This window comes from Eulemur rufifrons, chromosome 8 (assembly GCF_041146395.1).
Source record: "Eulemur rufifrons isolate Redbay chromosome 8, OSU_ERuf_1, whole genome shotgun sequence".
NCBI lineage: Eukaryota > Metazoa > Chordata > Mammalia > Primates > Lemuridae > Eulemur > Eulemur rufifrons.
Window position 1 is genome coordinate 17,131,656 of NC_090990.1, and position 19,154 is coordinate 17,150,809.

At 53.9% G+C, this 19,154-nt stretch overlaps 1 protein-coding gene across 6 annotated transcripts in view; it reads left to right on the forward strand.

The window, feature by feature from the left end:
• Window positions 1–18,896, forward strand: part of MAN1C1 (mannosidase alpha class 1C member 1) — a 132,965-nt gene extending 114,069 nt beyond the window's left edge. For 2 of the 6 annotated variants that reach the window (XM_069479608.1, XM_069479607.1), the window contains exons 7-12: window positions 2,109–2,202; window positions 7,125–7,240; window positions 13,081–13,300; window positions 15,843–16,015; window positions 17,134–17,249; window positions 18,109–18,896. In XM_069479608.1, the coding sequence (XP_069335709.1) occupies window positions 2,109–2,202; window positions 7,125–7,240; window positions 13,081–13,300; window positions 15,843–16,015; window positions 17,134–17,249; window positions 18,109–18,241 (852 nt within the window). In that variant the 3' untranslated portion in view covers window positions 18,242–18,896. The remainder of the gene's footprint in view (window positions 1–2,108; window positions 2,203–7,124; window positions 7,241–13,080; window positions 13,301–15,842; window positions 16,016–17,133; window positions 17,250–18,108) is intronic. The other 4 variants (XM_069479606.1, XM_069479609.1, XM_069479610.1 and 1 more) reach the window with 3 other exon arrangements.
• The last annotated feature ends 258 nt before the right edge of the window (window positions 18,897–19,154 follow it).

A 19,154-nucleotide genomic window follows, 5' to 3' on the forward strand; every position in this document is an offset into this window, starting at 1 on the left:
AGAGGTGGAATAACTCGCTCTGGGTCATCTAGCTGGTCAATGTTAGAGCCGGGATTCAAGCCCAGGACTCTCCGGCACCAGAATAGTCAGACCGGATTATTACAGCAGGCTGCAGGCTTTTGCTCTAGAGTCTGTCCGCCTGTCTCTGTCTCTCTCTACATTTACATACTCTGATTATTTTCATCCCCCAGTCATGCCTCCTGCAGAGGCAATTATTGGCAGTCAACAAATTGGCCCAAATTCTAGAAGCGCTTGTACCCTCCGGGGGAGCTAATTTAGCCTGCTTTACTGCTCACCACCAGGACAGTTGAGAATAACTCAGGTACAAGCGTATTCCTGTCCCCCTTTATGGACTCTGTTAACATAAATGAATATGAAACCTTATGTGGCAAAGCCAAGTGCTGTCCCCTGGAAAGAAAGGTCTGACAGCTGAGAGGCTGCTCTCACAGCTCCTGGCTTTGTAGACAGATAAATCTATTATCATGCTATAGTGTGGTCCCCAGGGAGATTTCTCTCAGGGGGACAGGGCCAGGGAGTAGACGCCTATGGATAAAGCCTTCCTGAATTCCACTTCTCACCCTTCATAACCCCAAAGGTTGCAAATCCAGCCTTTTTTTGCTCCACTGGGGACAGCCTCTGCTGTGTGGTCACTGCCCTGATCCCCGCTGGACCCAGGGCCTGTTTAGGGCAGGGAGTACGTGTGGTCTGTGTGGTCAGACAGACCTGGTCATGACCTAGCTCTGCCATGTGAGAACCAGGTGGCCATTGGTAAGTCACCAGACCTCGCTGGGATTCGAGTTTCTTGTCAAACTGAGATAATAACACCTTACAGGTTGTTATGAGGGTTGGAGATAGAGTATATAACAGGTCTGGCTCAAAGGAACTGAGAAATGTTAACAGCTGTTGTTGTTGTTGCTATTAGGATTATTGTTAAAACCCTGAGATGCCTATTAGGGCTTGGGGGGTATTCAGAAGCCTAGGCCTCTCCTCTGAAATGATTCCAAGGGGTCAGATAAAATAACACATTACTAAGTTGAGCCATTTGAAATAGCCAATATTTGACCCTTTTTTTTAAATTACCTTACATATTTATCATTTTGTTTGCGGTGAGAACACTTAAAGTTAGCAACACTTAGCACTAAGCAATTTTCAAGAATACAGCACATTGTTATTAACTAGTGAGCATGTTGTGCCATAAATCTCTTGAACTTATTCCTCCTGTCTAACTGAAATTTTGTATCCGTGGATCAACATCTCCCTGACTCCCCACCAACCCTGGTAATCACTGTTCTACTCTCTGTTCCATAGGTGCGACTTTGTTGCATTGGACAGACAAGTGGAATGTGGACCGTATCGGAGATCTCGCAGTGCTTGTCTGTCTGGGCGGGCCTGGCCTGTCTCACTTAACATACTGTCCTCCAGGGTCATACATGTGGTTGCAAATGACAGGATTTCCTTCCTTTTTAAGGTTGAATTGTATTCCATTGTGTATATATACCACATTTTTTCTTCATTCATCCGTTGATAGACGCTTAGGTTAAATCCATATCTTGACTGTTTGAATAGTGTTGCAGTGAACGTGGAGTGCAGCCGTGTCTCTTTGACATACGGTTTTCATTTCCTTTGGACATATATACCCAGTAGTGGGATTGCTGGATTTGACCATTTTCGACCTATTAAAAAGGCAATTTTACCTAACACTTACAAATGAGCTACTGTCAGTTTTATGAACCCCGTAAAAAAGGGCTCCCCCAAAAAGGATCTCCCAAAACAGCATGTAGTGAGGAAGTATTGAGGCTGGGGTCGAGAGGTAGGCAGGCAGCGGGCCTGGGGCAAGACTGGCCTGGTGGCAGGCAGAGCGGGTCGGTGGAGATGGGGAATCAGGCCCCACCATGGCCACGCCTGGCCACGTCCTCCACGTGGCACAAGGGCAAGGCCGTCTGACCACCTCCATTGGAGCCTGCTGTTCCCTGCACAGCTCCCCCTCCCTGCCTCGTGGTAAAGTTTCCTCTGTGCATCTGAACCAGCCGCCTCCTGTCCTCAGTGGGCTGAGAGTCAGTGGCTTCTTCGGGAAAGTGAAGGCGCATCTGTTGTCCATCTCTTGGCAGGTCAGGAATATCCGCAAGGTCCTCAGGAAGATCGATAAGCCCTTCGGCCTCTACCCCAACTTCCTCAGCCCAGTGAGCGGGAACTGGGTGCAACGTGAGTATAGAGATGCCGCTGCCCCTCGCTCAGCTGGTTCCTGTCCAGGCTTCCCGGGCCTGTGCTTAGTGCTTGGGCCGCGTGAGGAGCGATGCGTTTTTCAGAGCCACATAGCCAGCGACCACCCGCCTCCCCAGGCCTCCCGGGGATTTGCCCACTGTTGTTCTCTGCCACAGTTGCTGTTCATCGAGGTCCTGCCCCGGGCACCGCCCAACCTGACTTCTCCGGCCCCTGTCGATGCCACAGCCTTCTGTCTCTTATGGGGCCACGGAAGCCTCTGTCATTATCCGCCGGACTTGCAGGAGTGTCCCTGGTAGAGTCATGCACTCTGGGAATGGCTCCACCAGAGGCCACACATCCTTTCCCAGCCCCTTTGATCTGGCTCCCCACGTCTAACTTTAATTTTAACAACTTTTAAAGCAAGGCCTAAATATACAGCAATATAGAAATTCTAGAGCGGTGTAGAAATTCACCCTTGTATCTTAAACCTACAAGAATCAGTCCCAGGATTTTCACTTGTTCTGTTCAGAGACTTGATTCTCAGCCAGGCAGTTGTCGGTCACCGTCACCATGGAACAGCATTCACAGCCCCCAGCCCCACCCCCTGAAAAGGTGGGGCCTGGGGAGGAGGCGCAGGTGTGAGGGTGCTGCCAGGTCCCCCGGGCCCCTGGGATGTGGCCCCTGCTGAGAAGCCCAGCTCTGGGAAGCAGAGGCAGGCTGAGGCTCCAGCTTTGCCCTCCCGACTGAGGTTCTTGTGGTCACAGTCAGCAGGAATTGGTGGTGGCAGGTTCCCTGGCTCTGCCTCTAGGGCCTTCCCGAGGCCTGCCCAGAGCCCACCTCCACAGCCTCTGCCCACACAAGAACCCCCTCCCCTCCGACCCCAGCGAGGGCTCAGGGGCACAGTAGAAGAGAGTCTGACTCCAGCGTGGCTGAGGGGAATTCACTTTATGTCTTTGAGCCTTCCTGGTTTCCTGTCCTGCAAGATGGGAGAAGAGAGTGAGATACGTTCTTTGTATGCCACAGGTGTAGGAACAATGGTCAAAGGCTGCGGGAAACAGATTTCATCTTCTAAAGATGTTCTGGGTTGTCCCAAAAGGGGAATGATGCCAGCAAGGTCTGGAGGGCCGGCCTGTGGCGGGGGTCCTGTGGCGGAGATGCCAGGTCCCTCCTTCCAACCCGAGCCCCTGCCATCTGCAGGTCCAGGAGGCCCAGAAAATCCCACCCAGGAATTTTCCCCAGGGATGACCTCACCCCACGTGGCCTCCTGCAGAAACCACTTACAGAAATGCAAAATATTTTTAACCAAAACACACTGCCAAATCCAAAAGTGCAGGGTGAGAATGAAGGCTCGAATTACAGATTATGGCCATGGGAAGAGACAGTTCGATAACTGTTACTGCCTTTAATTGCAAGGCCTGGCTGGGCAAGGAGATAAACTACTCTGCTGGCCTGAGCTGCTCCAGGACAATGCAGCAAAACCCATAAAAAGAGGCAAAAGGGGTGTTGGCTTCCCAGCTAAATAGTTACGTTGGCAAATGACAGGGGCGCCCCGCTGGGAACTGTGGTTTTCTTCTCAGCCTGTGCCAGGGGCTGCAGGTCTGGGCAAAGTCAGCCGCATATGGGAAATTGTTTCATATTAATAAAATATGAGTCTGCAGCCTGCCAAAGAGCAGAGGGGAGGTCACAGTGCCCTGCTCATCTGGACGCCTGCCTTCCTCCTCCCCTGGCTTTGGCGCCCGGGGTCATCTCAGGTTTCCTGTGGTTTTTGCTGGGTTTTGGGGTACGTGTGTATTTTTTTAACAGACCACCTTGCATAAGCTTAAGTGCACTCATGTTATTTTCTCTCCTTGAATCCTCAGAACAAGCCCGTAGGCAAGGACTGCTAGGCCCATTTGCAACAGCAAAAATTGTAGCTTAGAGAGCACAGGAGGAATTAGGGCCGCACCCCAGTTATCCAGGCCTCTGCTCTGCCTGCCTCCCATTCCTCCTTGAAGTGGAGCTTCCAGGTAATAGAGGAGACCCAAGACCCTCCTGCCGCTAAGACTTCACACCCAGGAAAAACCCACCAGCTCCAGGTGGCACCAAACACAGATGGAGACAAGCCTAAGACAACCCACGTAGAGCTCAGAGAGCTGCTGAAGAGGGCTCACCAGCCCCTCTGCGTGCCCCTGAGTAACTTGTCCTTGTCCACTGCCCGAATCCCATGCTTTCTTCAGTGGGAGGGAGGTTGCAAGTTCGGATCTCCCTAGTGGGTGTAGGGGTGAGCTCCAGCCTGGTGGCTGCCCTGGCATCATGCCAGCAACTCCCAGGCTTGTGGCTCAGTGTCCCGCTGCCAGATATGATGAGAATGTGACACAGTTGGGACCAGCAGAGTCCGTCTCTGCTCTGGAGCCCACAACACTGGCTACTGCTCCCCCGTTATGCATCTTGTGGCTCCAAAGACTGAGAGGCTTGCCCTGAGCTAATGCAGGTCCACATGTTCTGATTCCCACTGCTGTGCCTCTCCCAGCATACCCCACACACGCATGCCATAAGGCAGTGGGACCTCCACACGAGAGTGGTCCACCTAAGTCCCCCTGAGAGCTATCCACACATACCCAAGAGGCAGTTGTGTCTCAAACACCATGGAACCCAGATGTCCTGGCTGCCCCTTCCTGCATGCCCCTGCCAGAGGAAGCCCTGGGCCTTGGCTCACACACGCTCCATAATCACATAAGGAAGTCCAAACTGCTTGGCTTGGCATTCGAGGCCCTTCCCAGTGCAGCTCAGACCTACCTTTCGTTCATTCACCAGCATTCCCTGGACACCCCTGTGTGCCTTCCAGGTACTGGACACAGAAAGTGAACCATGCGTGGTCCCTCCCTACAAAAAGCCCGCAGCACAGTCTCGTGGGGGAGGCAGAGCCATGCACAGATACTTGTAACACAGCACTAACACTCAGAGCATCTGACGCCAAGGCGTGTGCTACCGTGGCAGGGAGAGCTGCCACCAAGGGCTTCGGGTGTGGCATGTGCCTTATCTCACTCGCTCCCCGTGGCTGCCCCACATGGAGGGACCGTGAGCAGGACTATGAGAACGCCGAGGAGAGCCCGTAACCTGGACCTAGGGGCAAGGAGGGCCTCTCTGAGGAGAGGCACCTGAGCCAAGGCCTGGCGGGTAAGGGAGCATTAGCCATGCAAGGTGGAAGGGCACGTCAGGCCTAGGTTGGCGCAAGCCAAGGCGCAGAGGTGAGAGGTCAGGCAGGAAAGGCTGGCAGCTGGGGGTATTTGGGTGGCAGGGAGAAAGGTGAGAAGGGCAGGAGATGAGTCTGGATATGACAGTGCCTTGCCTGTGACAGGGGCCCCTTCTATGGGCAGCAGGGAGGAGAAGGGCTCTAAGCAGAGTCCAACCCAGTTTGACCTCCAGCCTCCCCCCAACCCCCTGCACAGACCTGCTCCAGCCAGAGACCCGCCGTCTACATGCCAGGCCTGGCCCAGCCCCTGTATGCTGGCACCTAGGAACGACAGAGAGCAGGACCACGGTGCTGGTTCTCTCTTCCCTGCTCACCAGCGCAAAGTCCAGCCCACACAGCCCCTCCCAGGTGCTCCCAAAGCTTGTGCTTTATCTTGTCTGTTCCAATTTTTGCAGGTGTGTGTTCCATGCCGGAACCCTTGCTGGGCCAGGACTTATTTGTGGATCAGGGCTGGAGGGGGCCAGAGGGCTGGCTCACTGTGTGACTGGCCTCCTCTCAGCCCCGTTTCCTGGCTCCCATGTCTGTGTTTGTCCTATCTTTTGGTCCCTGTGCCCACACACTTGTCTTTCTCTGTGCCTCCTTGTTTGCACTCTCTGACCGTGTACAGCTCCAGGAAGCTGGGGCTTTACCATTCACCTCCTTGGTGAGCTTGGGCAAGCTGTTAAGCCCACTCTCAGTTTTTCCATCTGGGAAATGGGGTCAATCAAGTGCTTACCTTACACAGTGCTCAGGAAGATAAGTTATAAATAATACAGCAAAGCTCATAGCCCACAAGAAACACTCAGTACGTGGTAACTGTTGATGTATCCTGTGTCTTTCTCCCTTCCCTGCCCACGTGCTTTCTACCCGCCCCTGCAGAGGAGTTGAAAACACTGCCCACCCCCGCACTGTACCTGCAGTTCCCCCCACTTCCCTTCCCCTCTGTCTCTCTGCTTAAGTGAATCAGAACACAGATGGTTTGTGCTTTGTTAAATCTATTAAATGCCTTTATGTTTCCTTGTTAATTTTCAAAGCATGTGAGTGAAGTGTTTTCCACATCTTGGTTCTGCAGTTAAGTGTTCCCCGTCTTTCTCCTGGGACAGCCCTGGCTGGAGAGACCCTCGTCCAGCCACTGCCTGAAAGGCCCTCTCCTTGAGTGACTCCGGGCAGCGTGGCTGGACCACCGTCCACCAGGCAGATGCCACCAGGGCAGAGAGAGGTCTTCAAACTCAATTCTTCCCTGCCCCAGTCCTTTGAACTCCATTTATCCCAATTTGCTAAATTTAAACTCAGTTCTTCCAGAGTGGCTCTTTACTTGAGGATCTGGCTGACTACATTAAGGCTCTTGTTCCTCCTGTCCGTGGCCTTTTATGAAGCTGCCCAGCATTAATTACCATGTTTGTGAGTGGGTAATAAAGATCTCTGAACTCCCTGCCACTGGATTATCTTTTTAAGGAAATGCAACTCATTTACAGTTAATAACCAGGGGCCCTGGCATCCTCAGGCTGCTGCAGCGCGATGATTTATGGCCCCCACCGGCAGGGCCCGTGCACTTTTGCACAGGACAGCCACTCTCAAGGCGGCCCCGGTTTCTCCCACTTGCAGGCTGAGTCTTCCTCTCAGCCCCCAACGGGCTTGGTGCCTGCTGGTCAGATGCCCACACACAGCACCGTGGCCACGGAGATCACATTCTTTCCTCTTTCCCTCACAGACCACGTCTCAGTTGGAGGACTCGGGGACAGTTTTTATGAATATTTGATCAAATCCTGGTTGATGTCGGCCAAGACAGATATGGAGGCTAAAAATATGTACTACGAAGCCTTGGAGGTAAGATGAGCACTTGATTCTTCATGGGCCGTTGGCCTTTAGCCACCGGCTGTCTTGCAGGCCCCAAGTGCTGGGGGCAGCAGGGCCCAGATGGGCAGACGCCGGCTCATGCCATCCCACTCCTGGTGAGCCAGTGAGAAGAATGACAAGACAGTCCCCTCCCAGCCGGATGATTCACACCCCATCTCATGACTTCTGAATGCTCTAAAGTTGGGACTGTGTCAGTACCATGTTGTACAGATTTGAAACCCAAGCTCAGGGAGGTTAAGTCATTTGTTCAAGGTCTCATAGGAAGTGACAGTCAATTCAGAAACCATGGCTCAAAATCCACCACCCCCATGGTGTCTGTGTCTCAGTTAATATATCAGAGCCCAGAAGGCAGCCAGATTGTGGGCTGGGCCCCCCAGGGGAGGCTACCAAAGTGAGACCCTCAGCTGTCTTCCTGCCAAGCCAGAGATGATGACCTAATGAGCACGTTCAAGCTGGGAGAGGCTGCCTTCTGTGGGACATCCAGTTTTGCTCCTTCTCTTTATGTGGAGGGAAACCAAGGCCCAGAGAGGGGCGGGCATTTGCACAAGGCCACACAGCACAGAACTGGCAAAGCTGGTATCAGTGCTGTTCTGTCCCTGGGTTATGGAATGAACAAGGGATGGTAGACTGAGAGTCCTTCCAAACAGGGGAAACTAGGACAGCAGGAGAGTCAGGCGGAGCTGTTGGGAAGCGGCTTAGGGAATCCCACAGCCCATCAACAGACACCTCTGAGCCCAACTAGTGAAAAGGCACTGGGCAGGCTCTGGGCCTCAGTTTCCCCATAAAGTAAGTAGAGCAAGTTGGATCTACTCTGCCACCACGTTGGTCTAAACTACCTCCTTATTTCCTCTAACCTGGCTTCCCCCTGCCCTGCCCTGTAAGTCAGTTCTCCACGAGGCAGCCAGAACTAGAAACGCTTGTCCTTCTCCTCCCTGGCTTCCCTCAGCACCTGGAATGGACCTGACTCCTCCTTTACCCACCAGATCCCTCCTGATCTGGGCCCTGTGAGCACCCCAAGTTTGTCCCCAGCCCTCTCCCTCTGCTCTTTGGCTCTGAGCAGCAGCCTTCCTGCCCTTCCTCAGACACACCAGGCCTATTCCCACCAGGGCCTTTGCACTTGATGTCCCCTCTACCTGGAATATCATTCACGTGCCTGGGCCCACGTACTGGTCATTGCTCAGCTAAGATGCCCAGCCTCCGTGTCACACGCCCAGGCGCATTCTCCTCCACACCTTTATCAGCATCTGAAATTGTCATGTGCGCAGATCTGTTTACTCGTTCATCATCTGTCTTCCCCAAATAGAATGTGAGAAATCCAGGATCAGGGGTCTTGTCTGTTTGTTCACCCTGGTTGTAAAACAGTGCCTGTGGCACAACAGGCATCAGTAGCTATTTTGTAAACAAGTGAACGAATGAATGCCTGGATGCTGAAAGGATGGAGGGAGGGAAGGACGGATGGGTGGGCGGATGGGTAGCTGGGTGGACAGGGGGGACGGGGGATGAGTGTGAGCAGTTCGGTGGGTGGTTAGATGATCTCTCCCCTCTGATCACATGAATCTGGCCAGGAATGGTAGTGCTTAAAAGACACACATTGAAATGGGCCTCTAGAGCCACGGATCCTTTAAACTGTGGGCTTGGCAATGAGTTTTCCCTCCCCACCTGCCCAGCTCCCCAGGATGAGACCTCAGTCATGGGGCAGGTTCTGGGACTCCAGTCCCAGCTCAGTCTGAGTCTCTGTCCCCAGCTGACTGTCGGCTTCAGCCGAGCTCAGACCAGAGCCCCCGAGGATTAGCGTTCAGCCAGCGGCCAGGGTGTGCTGTGAGAGGGGCCTCTATGCCTTCCCTTGCGGAGTAAACACAGAGTTAATGAGCGCCGGTTCCCTGCCCTCAGGGCACACTGTAGTTGAGGCTTCAAGGGAAGAAATGGCCATGAATTATTTAAGGAAATTGGGAACACTTGATTGAACAGGGGAGAACTTTGAATAGGAGAGGCTTTGCTCCCCACATTTGATCTCCCCAGCAAAGAGCCTGAGCAGTTCTGACCCTGGGTAAAGGCTGGGCCTCTGGCAAGTCTGGGGCTTTGAAGAATATTCTGGTGGTTCTCAACCTTGTTGGCTTGTTAAAATCACCTAGGGAGTTGTAAAATCCTGATGTCCAGGCTGTACCCCTGACTAATTATATCACAGCCTCAGGGCCCCGTGCCCCGTGACAGCGTCTTAAAGATGCTCACTCTGCCTGCACCTTAGGGTCACCTGGGAGCCTTAGAAATCCCGTGCTGGAGCCACCCCACCATCCCACCCCTGCCCCAGCTCCTGCAGCAATTGTGATGGGCAGCTGGGATTGGAAACCGCCAGGTTAGACCAGTGTCCAGCTGGGGTGGGCGTGGGAGGCTCACACAGCCCTGAGTGCCACGGAAGGAGGGACAATAAGATGAAGAACAGGAGCACTTCAGTCACTTTGGCTCCTCCGGGCACATACCCTAAGTGCCTTGTATTATTCAGCACCCATTTTACAGATGATGAAACTGAGGCCCAGAAAGGCCCAAGGTCACACAGCAACAAGTGTCAGAGCCAGTACACAAACAACTCCAGTTTGGACTCCAAATCCAGCGTGCCTGCCTCCACTTAGCAACAGCCAGATCACAGGAGAGCCTGGCTGGCCCGAAATCCCTCCTGGGATGGGGTTCCTGCAGGAGGCACGGAGCCAGAGTCTTTGAATACTTTCTCCTTTAATCTTCATAGCCATTCCAGAAATTATTACTCCCATTTTACAGATAAGCAAAGTGAATCTTCAGAAAAGTGAAGTAACTTGCCCAAAGTCACCCAATTCTTAAATTGCAGAGCTAAGTCGAACAAGCTTTCTGACTCCCCACTCAGCTCCTTGCACTGCTCTTTTACTAAAAGGATTTATTCTGTAAGATTTGGATTCGGTCAAAAGGCCATACTTAAGGAGCCTGGAGGTCTCAGGTTCCCCACCCCTGAAACCTTTTACCAGTCGGTCCCCAGCCTGTGCTGTCTTGTGTTGTGCTCAGAGTTTTAGAAAGCCTTGTTTTTTGTCCTTGCATCTGCTTGTCTCAGTTGTATCCTCACAGAGGCACTGGTTTATAATTTCCTCTCTGCTACAGTTGCTTAGCTTGGGGCTAACCCCAGCTGGAAATGACCTGTGGGAGGTGCGAGGCATTCTGGGATCTCCCTCAGATGTCTGTGTTCTCTCCAAAATGTTGACAACTAGTAACTGTGAACCAGGCTTCTGGGCCCTGACACCCCTACTCTGCGCCACATGCTTGGAGATACAAGCAGCTGCCGGGGACCCAGCTCTGCCCAGGAGCCAGGCCAGGCCCAGAGCAGACTGAGGCCTGGCAGCCAGGCGGCCCTGCAGGCCTCAGCGCTGCCCCCGCCTTGGCACAGGTGCTCTGGCATGGCCTGTTGTCAGTGCCTCCCCATCTGCCACTCCATGAGGGTCCTGCAGCCAGCCCACCAGCCCTGGGCTCTGGCAGGGGAGGGAAAAGGAAGACACAGACCAAGGAGCGAATATTATCAGAGCATCTTCCACGTGCCAGGCACTCGATGGAGGCTGCTGCTAGTGGCTCCTGCTGTCACACGGCACCCAGAGTCCACAGACATTTAACAGAAACATATGCCAAGTGCAGATGTCACTCTGTAGAGAGGTGAGGAGTCAACAGAGTGACGGGGCTGCAGTGCTGGCTTAAGCTGTGGTGTTCTGAAGGAGGCCTACTGGCCGAGCTGGAGTTAGCAAAGTCGGGCTGGAACATGCAGGGTACAGCTCCTTCGGGAAAGAGGGACAGAAGTGGCAAAGCCCCTGGACTGGAAGAAAATGCAGCCTGCACAAATGTCACCTTCACAGAGAGACTTCCTCTGACCTCGCTCTGCAAAGTGGGGCACCCTCCAGTTTTTTTAATCTCACACCCTCCATTTGTTTCATTCAAAATGCTGATCACGAACTGCACCTTGTGTGTGGTTTTGCTGGGAAGTCTCTGCACTCCTGGGGGAGCTCCCTGAGGCAGAGCCATGTCCCCCCTACAGAACAGCTGTGTCCCCAGTGCCCAGCACAATGCTGGCATCAAAGGAATATTCTCGGAGTTGGAGGTACCAGTGTGGCTGGGGTGGGGTGTGAGCAGGGAGCGGCAGGGGACAGACCAGAGAGGAATTAGAGGAGCCAGCATATACTGGGGACTCTCTCTGGGTTGGGAAATATGCCAAGCTCTGCAGACATACCTCATTTATTCTCACAACCCTATGAAGTAGTTAATGCTCTTATTCCCACTTTACACACAAGGAAACTGAGGCACAGAGAGAACATATAACCTGCCCAGTGTCACACAGGTCGGAACAGGTAGAGATGGGATTTGAACCTGAGGAGTCTGTGCTCAGGGGCCATGTCCGTAGCATCAGGTCAAACCTCAGGGTCCAGATCATGGAGTCTTGCAGGTCTTGCTGGACTTTCACCTAAGGGCACTTGGACCCCACTGAAGGTTCTAAGCAGGCAGGTCATATGATCCGATTCATTATTTACCCAGTGCAGAGACCCCCTGCAGAATAGATTGGAGGGGTGAGGGTGGAGACAGAGGCCTGGCGAGGGCCCCAGAGGCTGCCGGCCATGGTCCAGCCCAGCGGCCCATCGAGGCTGGCCTTGCAGCTGTGGGAGCAGCTTCCTCCATCACCTTGGTCTCCAGGGCTCCTGGGGCCACGATGGCCTGACACCCGCACACCCTGACATCCCAGAGTCTTTACCAACAGCATTGCTCTTCCCGCCAGAAGGAGCAGCTGTCAGGTAGTGGAGGTCCTGGTCCTGGTTGGTGTGGGGGGGCCTGGGACAAGCCACTCCACCCCTTCGTCTGTGTAGGGCACCACGGCCCAGGTGCCTGGCTTGCCATGGACATTAAATGAGGAAACGTACGACACGGTACCTGTAAAGAACAGCTCTTACTTTTCTGCAGGTCCTTTTTGAGAATCTGGTAACAATAGACGGACCCTCTTCCCTTAAAGGTGCACATTCACAGAAGTGTTGGGTTCAACTTTAAGGGTGCTCTGAACCCCTGAAACCCATCCACAGACCAACTGGGCTTCAAGTTAAGACTTCCTAACAGAGGATCTAACGGGGGATGATAATTATCTTAAATTTTATTTTTATTTTATTTTATTTTATTTTTTTGAGGCAGAGTCTCGCTCTGTTGCCCGGGCTAGAGTGAGTGCCGTGGCGTCAGCCTAGCTCACAGCAACCTCAGACTCCTGGGCTTAAGCAATCCTACTGCCTCAACCTCCCAGGTAGCTGGGACTACAGGCATGCGCCACCATGCCTGGCTAGTTTTTTTTTTTTATATATATATATTTTAGTTGGCCAGATAATTTCTTTCTATTTTTAGTAGAGACGGGGTCTCGCTCTTGCTCAGGCTGGTCTCGAACTCCTGACCTCGAGCGATCCACCCGCCTCGGCCTCCCAGAGTGCTAGGATTACAGGCGTGAGCCACCGCGCCCGGCCTTAAAATTTATTTTAATGTTTTTTAAAATGTAGAAGAATTTAAAGCCCATGTGAGAGCCTCGCCCTGGGGAGCTGCCCTTTGTCCAAGCCTCCCAGCGGGCACCAGACTCTGCTCAGCAAGTGGCAGGGCCTCCGGTGGCCCGTCGGGCACCTCCGCCAGCACAGATTAACGGGCCTCCTTTGCCTGGAATGGAGGGCTCAGCAGAGCTGCGCTTGCTGCTGTCTCCAAAATGTTCATTTTCCATCCTCTTCCTCCCTTCTCTGTGCCCTCCCGTGCCCCTTCTCCCTGCCCAATTCCCGCCTTGCTCCCAGGCAATAGAGACCTACTTGCTGAATGTCTCTCCCGAGGGGCTGACCTACATTGCTGAGTGGCGAGGGGGGATTCTGGACCACAAGATGGGGCACCTGGCCTGTTTCTCCGGGGGCATGATCGCCCTCGGCGCTGAGGATGCCAAGGAAGAAAAGAGGGCCCACTACCGCGAGCTCGCAGCCCAGATCACCAAGACGTGCCACGAGTCATACGCCCGCTCAGGTAACCCTGCAAGGGGAAGGGGCAGCAGGAAAGACTGAGGCTAGACACCAGGAAGAACTGGAAAGACCAGCAGAGTGGCAGTGAGTGAAGGGAGCATATAATCGTAGGGAAATCTCCTTGGAAGTCATGTAGGACATGAATGAGGTATGTGCTCTCCAGGCCCCGAGATTGTGCCCTAAACTGAAGGCGACATAGTGAGATGTATCAAGCAGTTTGTGTGTGCCAGGTGCTATCCAGCCCTTGACTCACATCATCACTGAACCTCACAGCACAGATGAGGAAACTGAGGCTCAGAGATGACTCAGCCCAGGTCCCATGACAGGGGCACAGAGCAAAGGGTCGTCCAGCCCCTGGGGCAGAGATGTTGGCCTCCCGAGCCTAGCATGATCCCCCCACCCCATGGGGCACCTCTCCACCTCCTGGAACCACCTGCTCAGTCACCCTCTTTGGACCTAAGACCACCAGGAAGCTTGGGAGCTTCTTGGCCAACCCACTCAGGGCTCACCACAGAATTGTCAGATGCTAGAGTCAGAGGTCGCGTTAGAGAGCACGAGCCCAACTCCTCATTTTACACACAGAAACTGAGTCAGCCTGGAGAGGGGAGGTGACATAGCCAAAGTCACACTGCACACGAGTAGCTGAGTCTGGGCTAGAGCCCCGGCCTTCTGATGCCCAGTTCCTCCCGACATGCTGCCTCTCAGCAGTGCCCCTCAGGAAGATCCCCAGCCCTCCACGGCCCCCAGAGATGCCCACCGCCCTTGTAACCCCAGCCTTGGTTGGAGGAGAAGACCCAAGGTTTGCAGTCAGTACCCCGGCTCAAGTGCTGCTCTGCCACCACCAGCTGGGTGGCCTCTGTTTTCCTCTCTGTTCCATGGGAATAACAAGGCAGGGGTCCCAGAGTGAGGCCGAGGGTCCGTGAGAACACTCTGGCAGCCGCCTCCAGCCAGCAGCGCGGCGGGCGTCCTTTGGCAGCCGCGGCCATGTGTCTGTGCCCGCTCCAGTTGAAGCTGGTTCTCCTGGAGCTGTTTCCAGGAAGTCAGAGAATTGCAATGGGTCTTTAAAACCGGTCTTCCATTCTCTTCAAAGAGCTCGCTCTGCCAGGACCATAAACAAATAAGAAATCTCAGGAATAATAAAAAGCTCGCTATTTGTCTAGGACAATCAGCCCAGGCCATAAAATACAGCCGCTTAATAGAGCGTATGGTTGCCGCCAGCCCGGCTCATCCTGAGGACGGCTGCGGCGGTCGCTCCTGCCCTCACCCCATCAGCCACTTGGCAAAATGACTGTTTTCTGGTGGCCAGGAGCCACTGCACCATTTGCAAAGATTGGAGGGGCCAGGGTCTAGCTAATTCCTCTTCCATGAAGGCCTCCATGGAACAGTGGGATGGCTTCCAAGGTTTCAGCCCCTGTCGCACGAGGAAAAGCAACCCAGGGCCTCTCAGGGTTCTGAACTCTCGTGGGAGGGTGAGGGCACACGTTAGGGACAGAGCTGGGTACTCAAGTGACCTGGACAGGATGTGCAGGCATTAAAGAGAGGAAGATCTGGTCCACATGCCCTACATGTTAAACCCAGAGGGTTAGACCCCGGTGGGGCAGAGAGAGAGAGACAGCGTGCGCATGAGCACCCAGCCCAGGGAAAGGGCATCAGATCCAGGGTCACATCCCAGCTCAGCCATGACTCACCGTGTTACCTTGAGCAAGTTACTTAGCCTCTCTGATCCTCAGTTTCCACATGCATAAGAAAGGGATAATAGCATCTACCATAGCAAAAAACCATTTTTTAAGGATTGAAATCATGTATGTGAAGCACCCAGCACACCCCTTGAAATCATAAGTAGTGGCTGCAGTGGTGGTTATAATCGTGGTCATGCGGAAAACAAGAATGGCAGCAAATTGTCCAAAGACCAACATAGCAATGACAACAACAAAACCAAGGCCTCATGGGGTGGGCCTTCCTTATCCAGTGCATTCCTGGGCAAGTCTTCCCTTCATCTCCACCTCAGCAGTTTCCCAAACTGTCAGCTCTGGAAGGCTGTCTGGGAGGATAAAAGCAATTGTCTAAGAAAAGGGGGTCTGTGGAGAAGCATCACTGCACATTAGCATATTAAAGGATCTGATAAGTCCTGTAGACATGAGACCATATCACTTTGTTTAACCCACTGTTCCTCAAACACTTAAATCTGAAACCCTTTCTTGGCTGAGTTCTGGCTTATGTCTTGCAAAGCTAGTGTCTCAAAATACACAATTGTGGAACATTGCTCAAACTTCTGTCTTCCCAGACCGCTGAGTAGCTCATTTGCATTCCCAGAGCCCAAAACTGCAAAATTCTTGAGGCTTCAAGGGTCTTGCTTTGGCCAGCCCAGGCCGAGAGAGGAGCTGTGCGTCGGCCCGGCACAGCCTTACGGGGTAATGCCAGCAGGGCCTACCCCCTCCTAACACATCACTAACCATCGCCCTGGCCAGGTTCCAGGCAACTGAAATCTCTCCTAAAGCAGGAGGTGGAAGGTCTGACCCGGGCCTTCTGGTTGGCTGTTTCCGCAGATACCAAACTTGGGCCCGAGGCCTTCTGGTTTAACTCCGGCAAAGAGGCAGTGGCCACCCACCTGAGCGAGAGCTACTACATCCTCCGGCCCGAGGTCGTCGAGAGCTACATGTACCTGTGGCGGCAGACCCACGACCCCATCTACAGGGAGTGGGGCTGGGAAGTGGTGATGGTGAGTGGGCCCAGAGGGCGGGTGGCCCGGTACCCGTGAGGACACACAGACAGGGTCCCAAACCCCCTAGCTCGGGTAAAGAGAGGAAGGCGAAGCGAGCTTGACCTCTGGGTAAAGTTCAGGGTGCCAAGGGTCCCAGCTGGGTTCTAAGTGCCATGGCCTTAGGGCCAGCGCCCAAGACTCAGCAAATGGAGGGGGCCAAAGGCTAGGCAGCTGCCTAGAGCACCGTGTGGCCACCACTGTCCCCGCAGATGCTTTCCTGACCTGAAGCCTTCATAAATCACTTGGGATTTCTCCTCTCAGATGCCAGCAGCCTACCCTCGCCTCCCCCCCACCACCCTGTCCCTACTAGCCCTCACGGCCCACCTTCCCCTCAGCCCCCAACACCTCACTGGAAATCTCATGGCCTTGGGGTAGGTGTCAAAGGTGGGTGTGGGGATTCCAGAAGCTTCCTTGATGGATGCTGAGCCTTCTCATGCCCTATGCCCCATGCACACTCAAGCGGACAAGGCACCGCCTGCTCTGGGAAGCACAGGCTGTCCTGGGAGCCACACGCTCAGAGCGCCAAGCCCAGCAGGGCCCGGGGGCCGCTCAGATCCTTGGCGAGGCTGTTGGCCAGAGTCTGCCTGCTTCCCTGAGGCCCTGGTTCTTAGCCTTCGCAGGCCGAGTGTTTTGTACTGCTGTGCGCAGCCCAGAGACCCTTCAGTGGGTAAAAACCGCATTTGTATACAAAGGGCAGACAGCTGGTGGCCCCTGTGCCCCCCAGATCTAAGTCTTCAGAGAATCCCTCCGTGTGCGGAGCCCATTCCCCAAGTCCCAGGCCGTGAGGCTCACCTGCGGCCTTCCTTGACCTCTGTCCACCGATTAGAAGCTCCCTAAGTCCAAACCAGGTGAAGCGCCTGAGGCAGGCAGCCCGTCAGGACTGAGTTCTCGGAAGTGGGTGGAGGGACTGGGTGGCTGAGCCCGGAAGGAACAGCTTGGCCTCTGCTCCCACAAACAGGGTCCCCAGCCACGGGGCCAGGGGACCTGTATGTTTTCGAGCTCTGGCCCACCGGGCAGGCACTAGTCTTGGGGGGCCTTTCCTCTCTCCTTGCTAAGGCGGCCTTCCTCTCCCTCAGGCCCTGGAGAAACACTGTCGGACAGAAGCCGGTTTCTCTGGGATCCAAGATGTGTACAACAGCACTCCCAACCACGACAACAAGCAGCAGAGCTTCTTTCTAGCGGAGACGCTAAAGTGAGTTGGGACTTGGTCTTTCCAGAGGGCGATGTGGGCTTTTGCTAGGGAGGGGGGTGGGGCGCAGGGAAGTGGTCCCTCCCCTCCCCACAGCCAGGTCCTGCGGTCACAGGACAGGAGCCCAAGAGGGACGGAGGGCTCGGGATCCAGAGGGTTGCACCCAGGGCTGAGCCTCGGGCTGGCCAGCGTCACCATTCAGGGAGTGAGGCTGGGCTAGAATCCAACTCCCTTGAGTGGGAACTGTGTGATCGTGCCGGTTACTTAAGTTCTGTGCAACTGTGTCCTTATCTGTAAATGGGGACAGTGGTCACAGCGATGGTTTCCCTCCTGTGGCCTTGGCAGTGTTGCTGCTGCATCCCTCCCTTGCTTTCTTGGGGTGGGAGGTGGCTACCCCACTTCCTTGCTGTTCCCCCAAGCAAGCCCTTTGTGCTTTAACGCTTTAGGATGGGTTGGGATGGTCAGTTCCTTCCAGTAAAAAAAGTCTGTATGGCCTGGACACTGGTGTGCTGGCGTCACAACTCCCTGTTGGTGTTAGCGCCCAAACATGCACTTGGCAGGAGGGGCTCCTGGGTGGAGGTGGCCGTGCGGTGCTCAGGCCACTCTGCAAGGAAGGAGAATGTAGCCCCTGGCGGGGCTCTCGCACAGGGCCAGGCAGGTGAAGCAGTAAGAGGGTGGAGGCGTGGGGCAGAGCCAGGTTAAACTAGGTCGCTCTGACCCCAAAGCTCAAGGCCATCCACAGCGTCCTTCCCCAGGACTAGCCCTCCGAGCAGTCTTGGGGTCTCGGGCCCCCTGGCTTTAGCTTCAGGCCCATAACAGAGGCCCTGAGATGTGTTCCCCGTGGTCCACCCTTCTTCCCCAGGGCACTGATAGGCTGTGTCTTGCTTCCCCGCCCGGCCCGGGGCACAGGTATCTCTATCTTCTGTTCTCTGAAGACGACGTGCTCTCCCTGGAAGACTGGGTGTTCAACACCGAGGCCCACCCGCTCCCAGTGAGCCACTCAGACAGCTCCGGCAGGACATAGGACAGGCGCTGACCCCAGCTTTCCGCCGCTCCTGGGGCCGCCACGGGGATGCCTTGCCCTTTCGGGATTTGGGACTGTTCTCAAAGGGATTGGGAACGTAGGCCCCATCTCGGGCAGACCCGAGCAGATGTGTCAGACAAGCAACTTCTTTTCCTCTGTGAGGAGTCAGGACTTGGAGACGCAGCGATGTCAGACAAGGGCCATGGCCACACCAGGCCCAGACATTCCTTCTATGGAGAATTTCTATGAAGCCCACTCACTTGCCATTCCAGGGCCAAGGGACCGAAGGTTTGCATATCTACCCACATAAATTCGATTTGCTTCCTTTTGGTTTTTGGGTTTTTGTTTTTGCTTGATTTTGTCTTTTCTCTATAGTTGAGTTTTATCACAATTATAGTTTTCAAAATCATGTGCTTTCTACAACAGTGTCATCCTGATCCATACACACAAAATCTTAACCCCATTATCTATATTTTAAATGCCTTTTGCCCCACATTTACTCCATGTCCAACTATGTGTCATTTACTTTCTAATTTGAGGAGGGGCTCCCCTTTGATTTGGGTCTAAGTGTTACAGATCACTAGTGCTATTTTCATTATTGTAATGGAGAAATCTGTGAACCAGAATAAAAGAGTTTATTGAATAAGAAATATGATTGGGCTCATTGCACATCAGTGATTCCTGGGGAAACCATTGCGATGTTATCATCAGAAAGAATAATCAACCCACAGTTGATTTAAGGTATAATTTAGTAAACAATTTCAACTTCTATTACCTTCCCTTAAATCGGTCCTAACCTATTCAGGAAGCACGAGGCCAGTCCTTCAGGTGGGCTTGGGCTGAGATTCAGAAGAGGCCCTGGAGCAGCAACCTGCCTGAGGTCA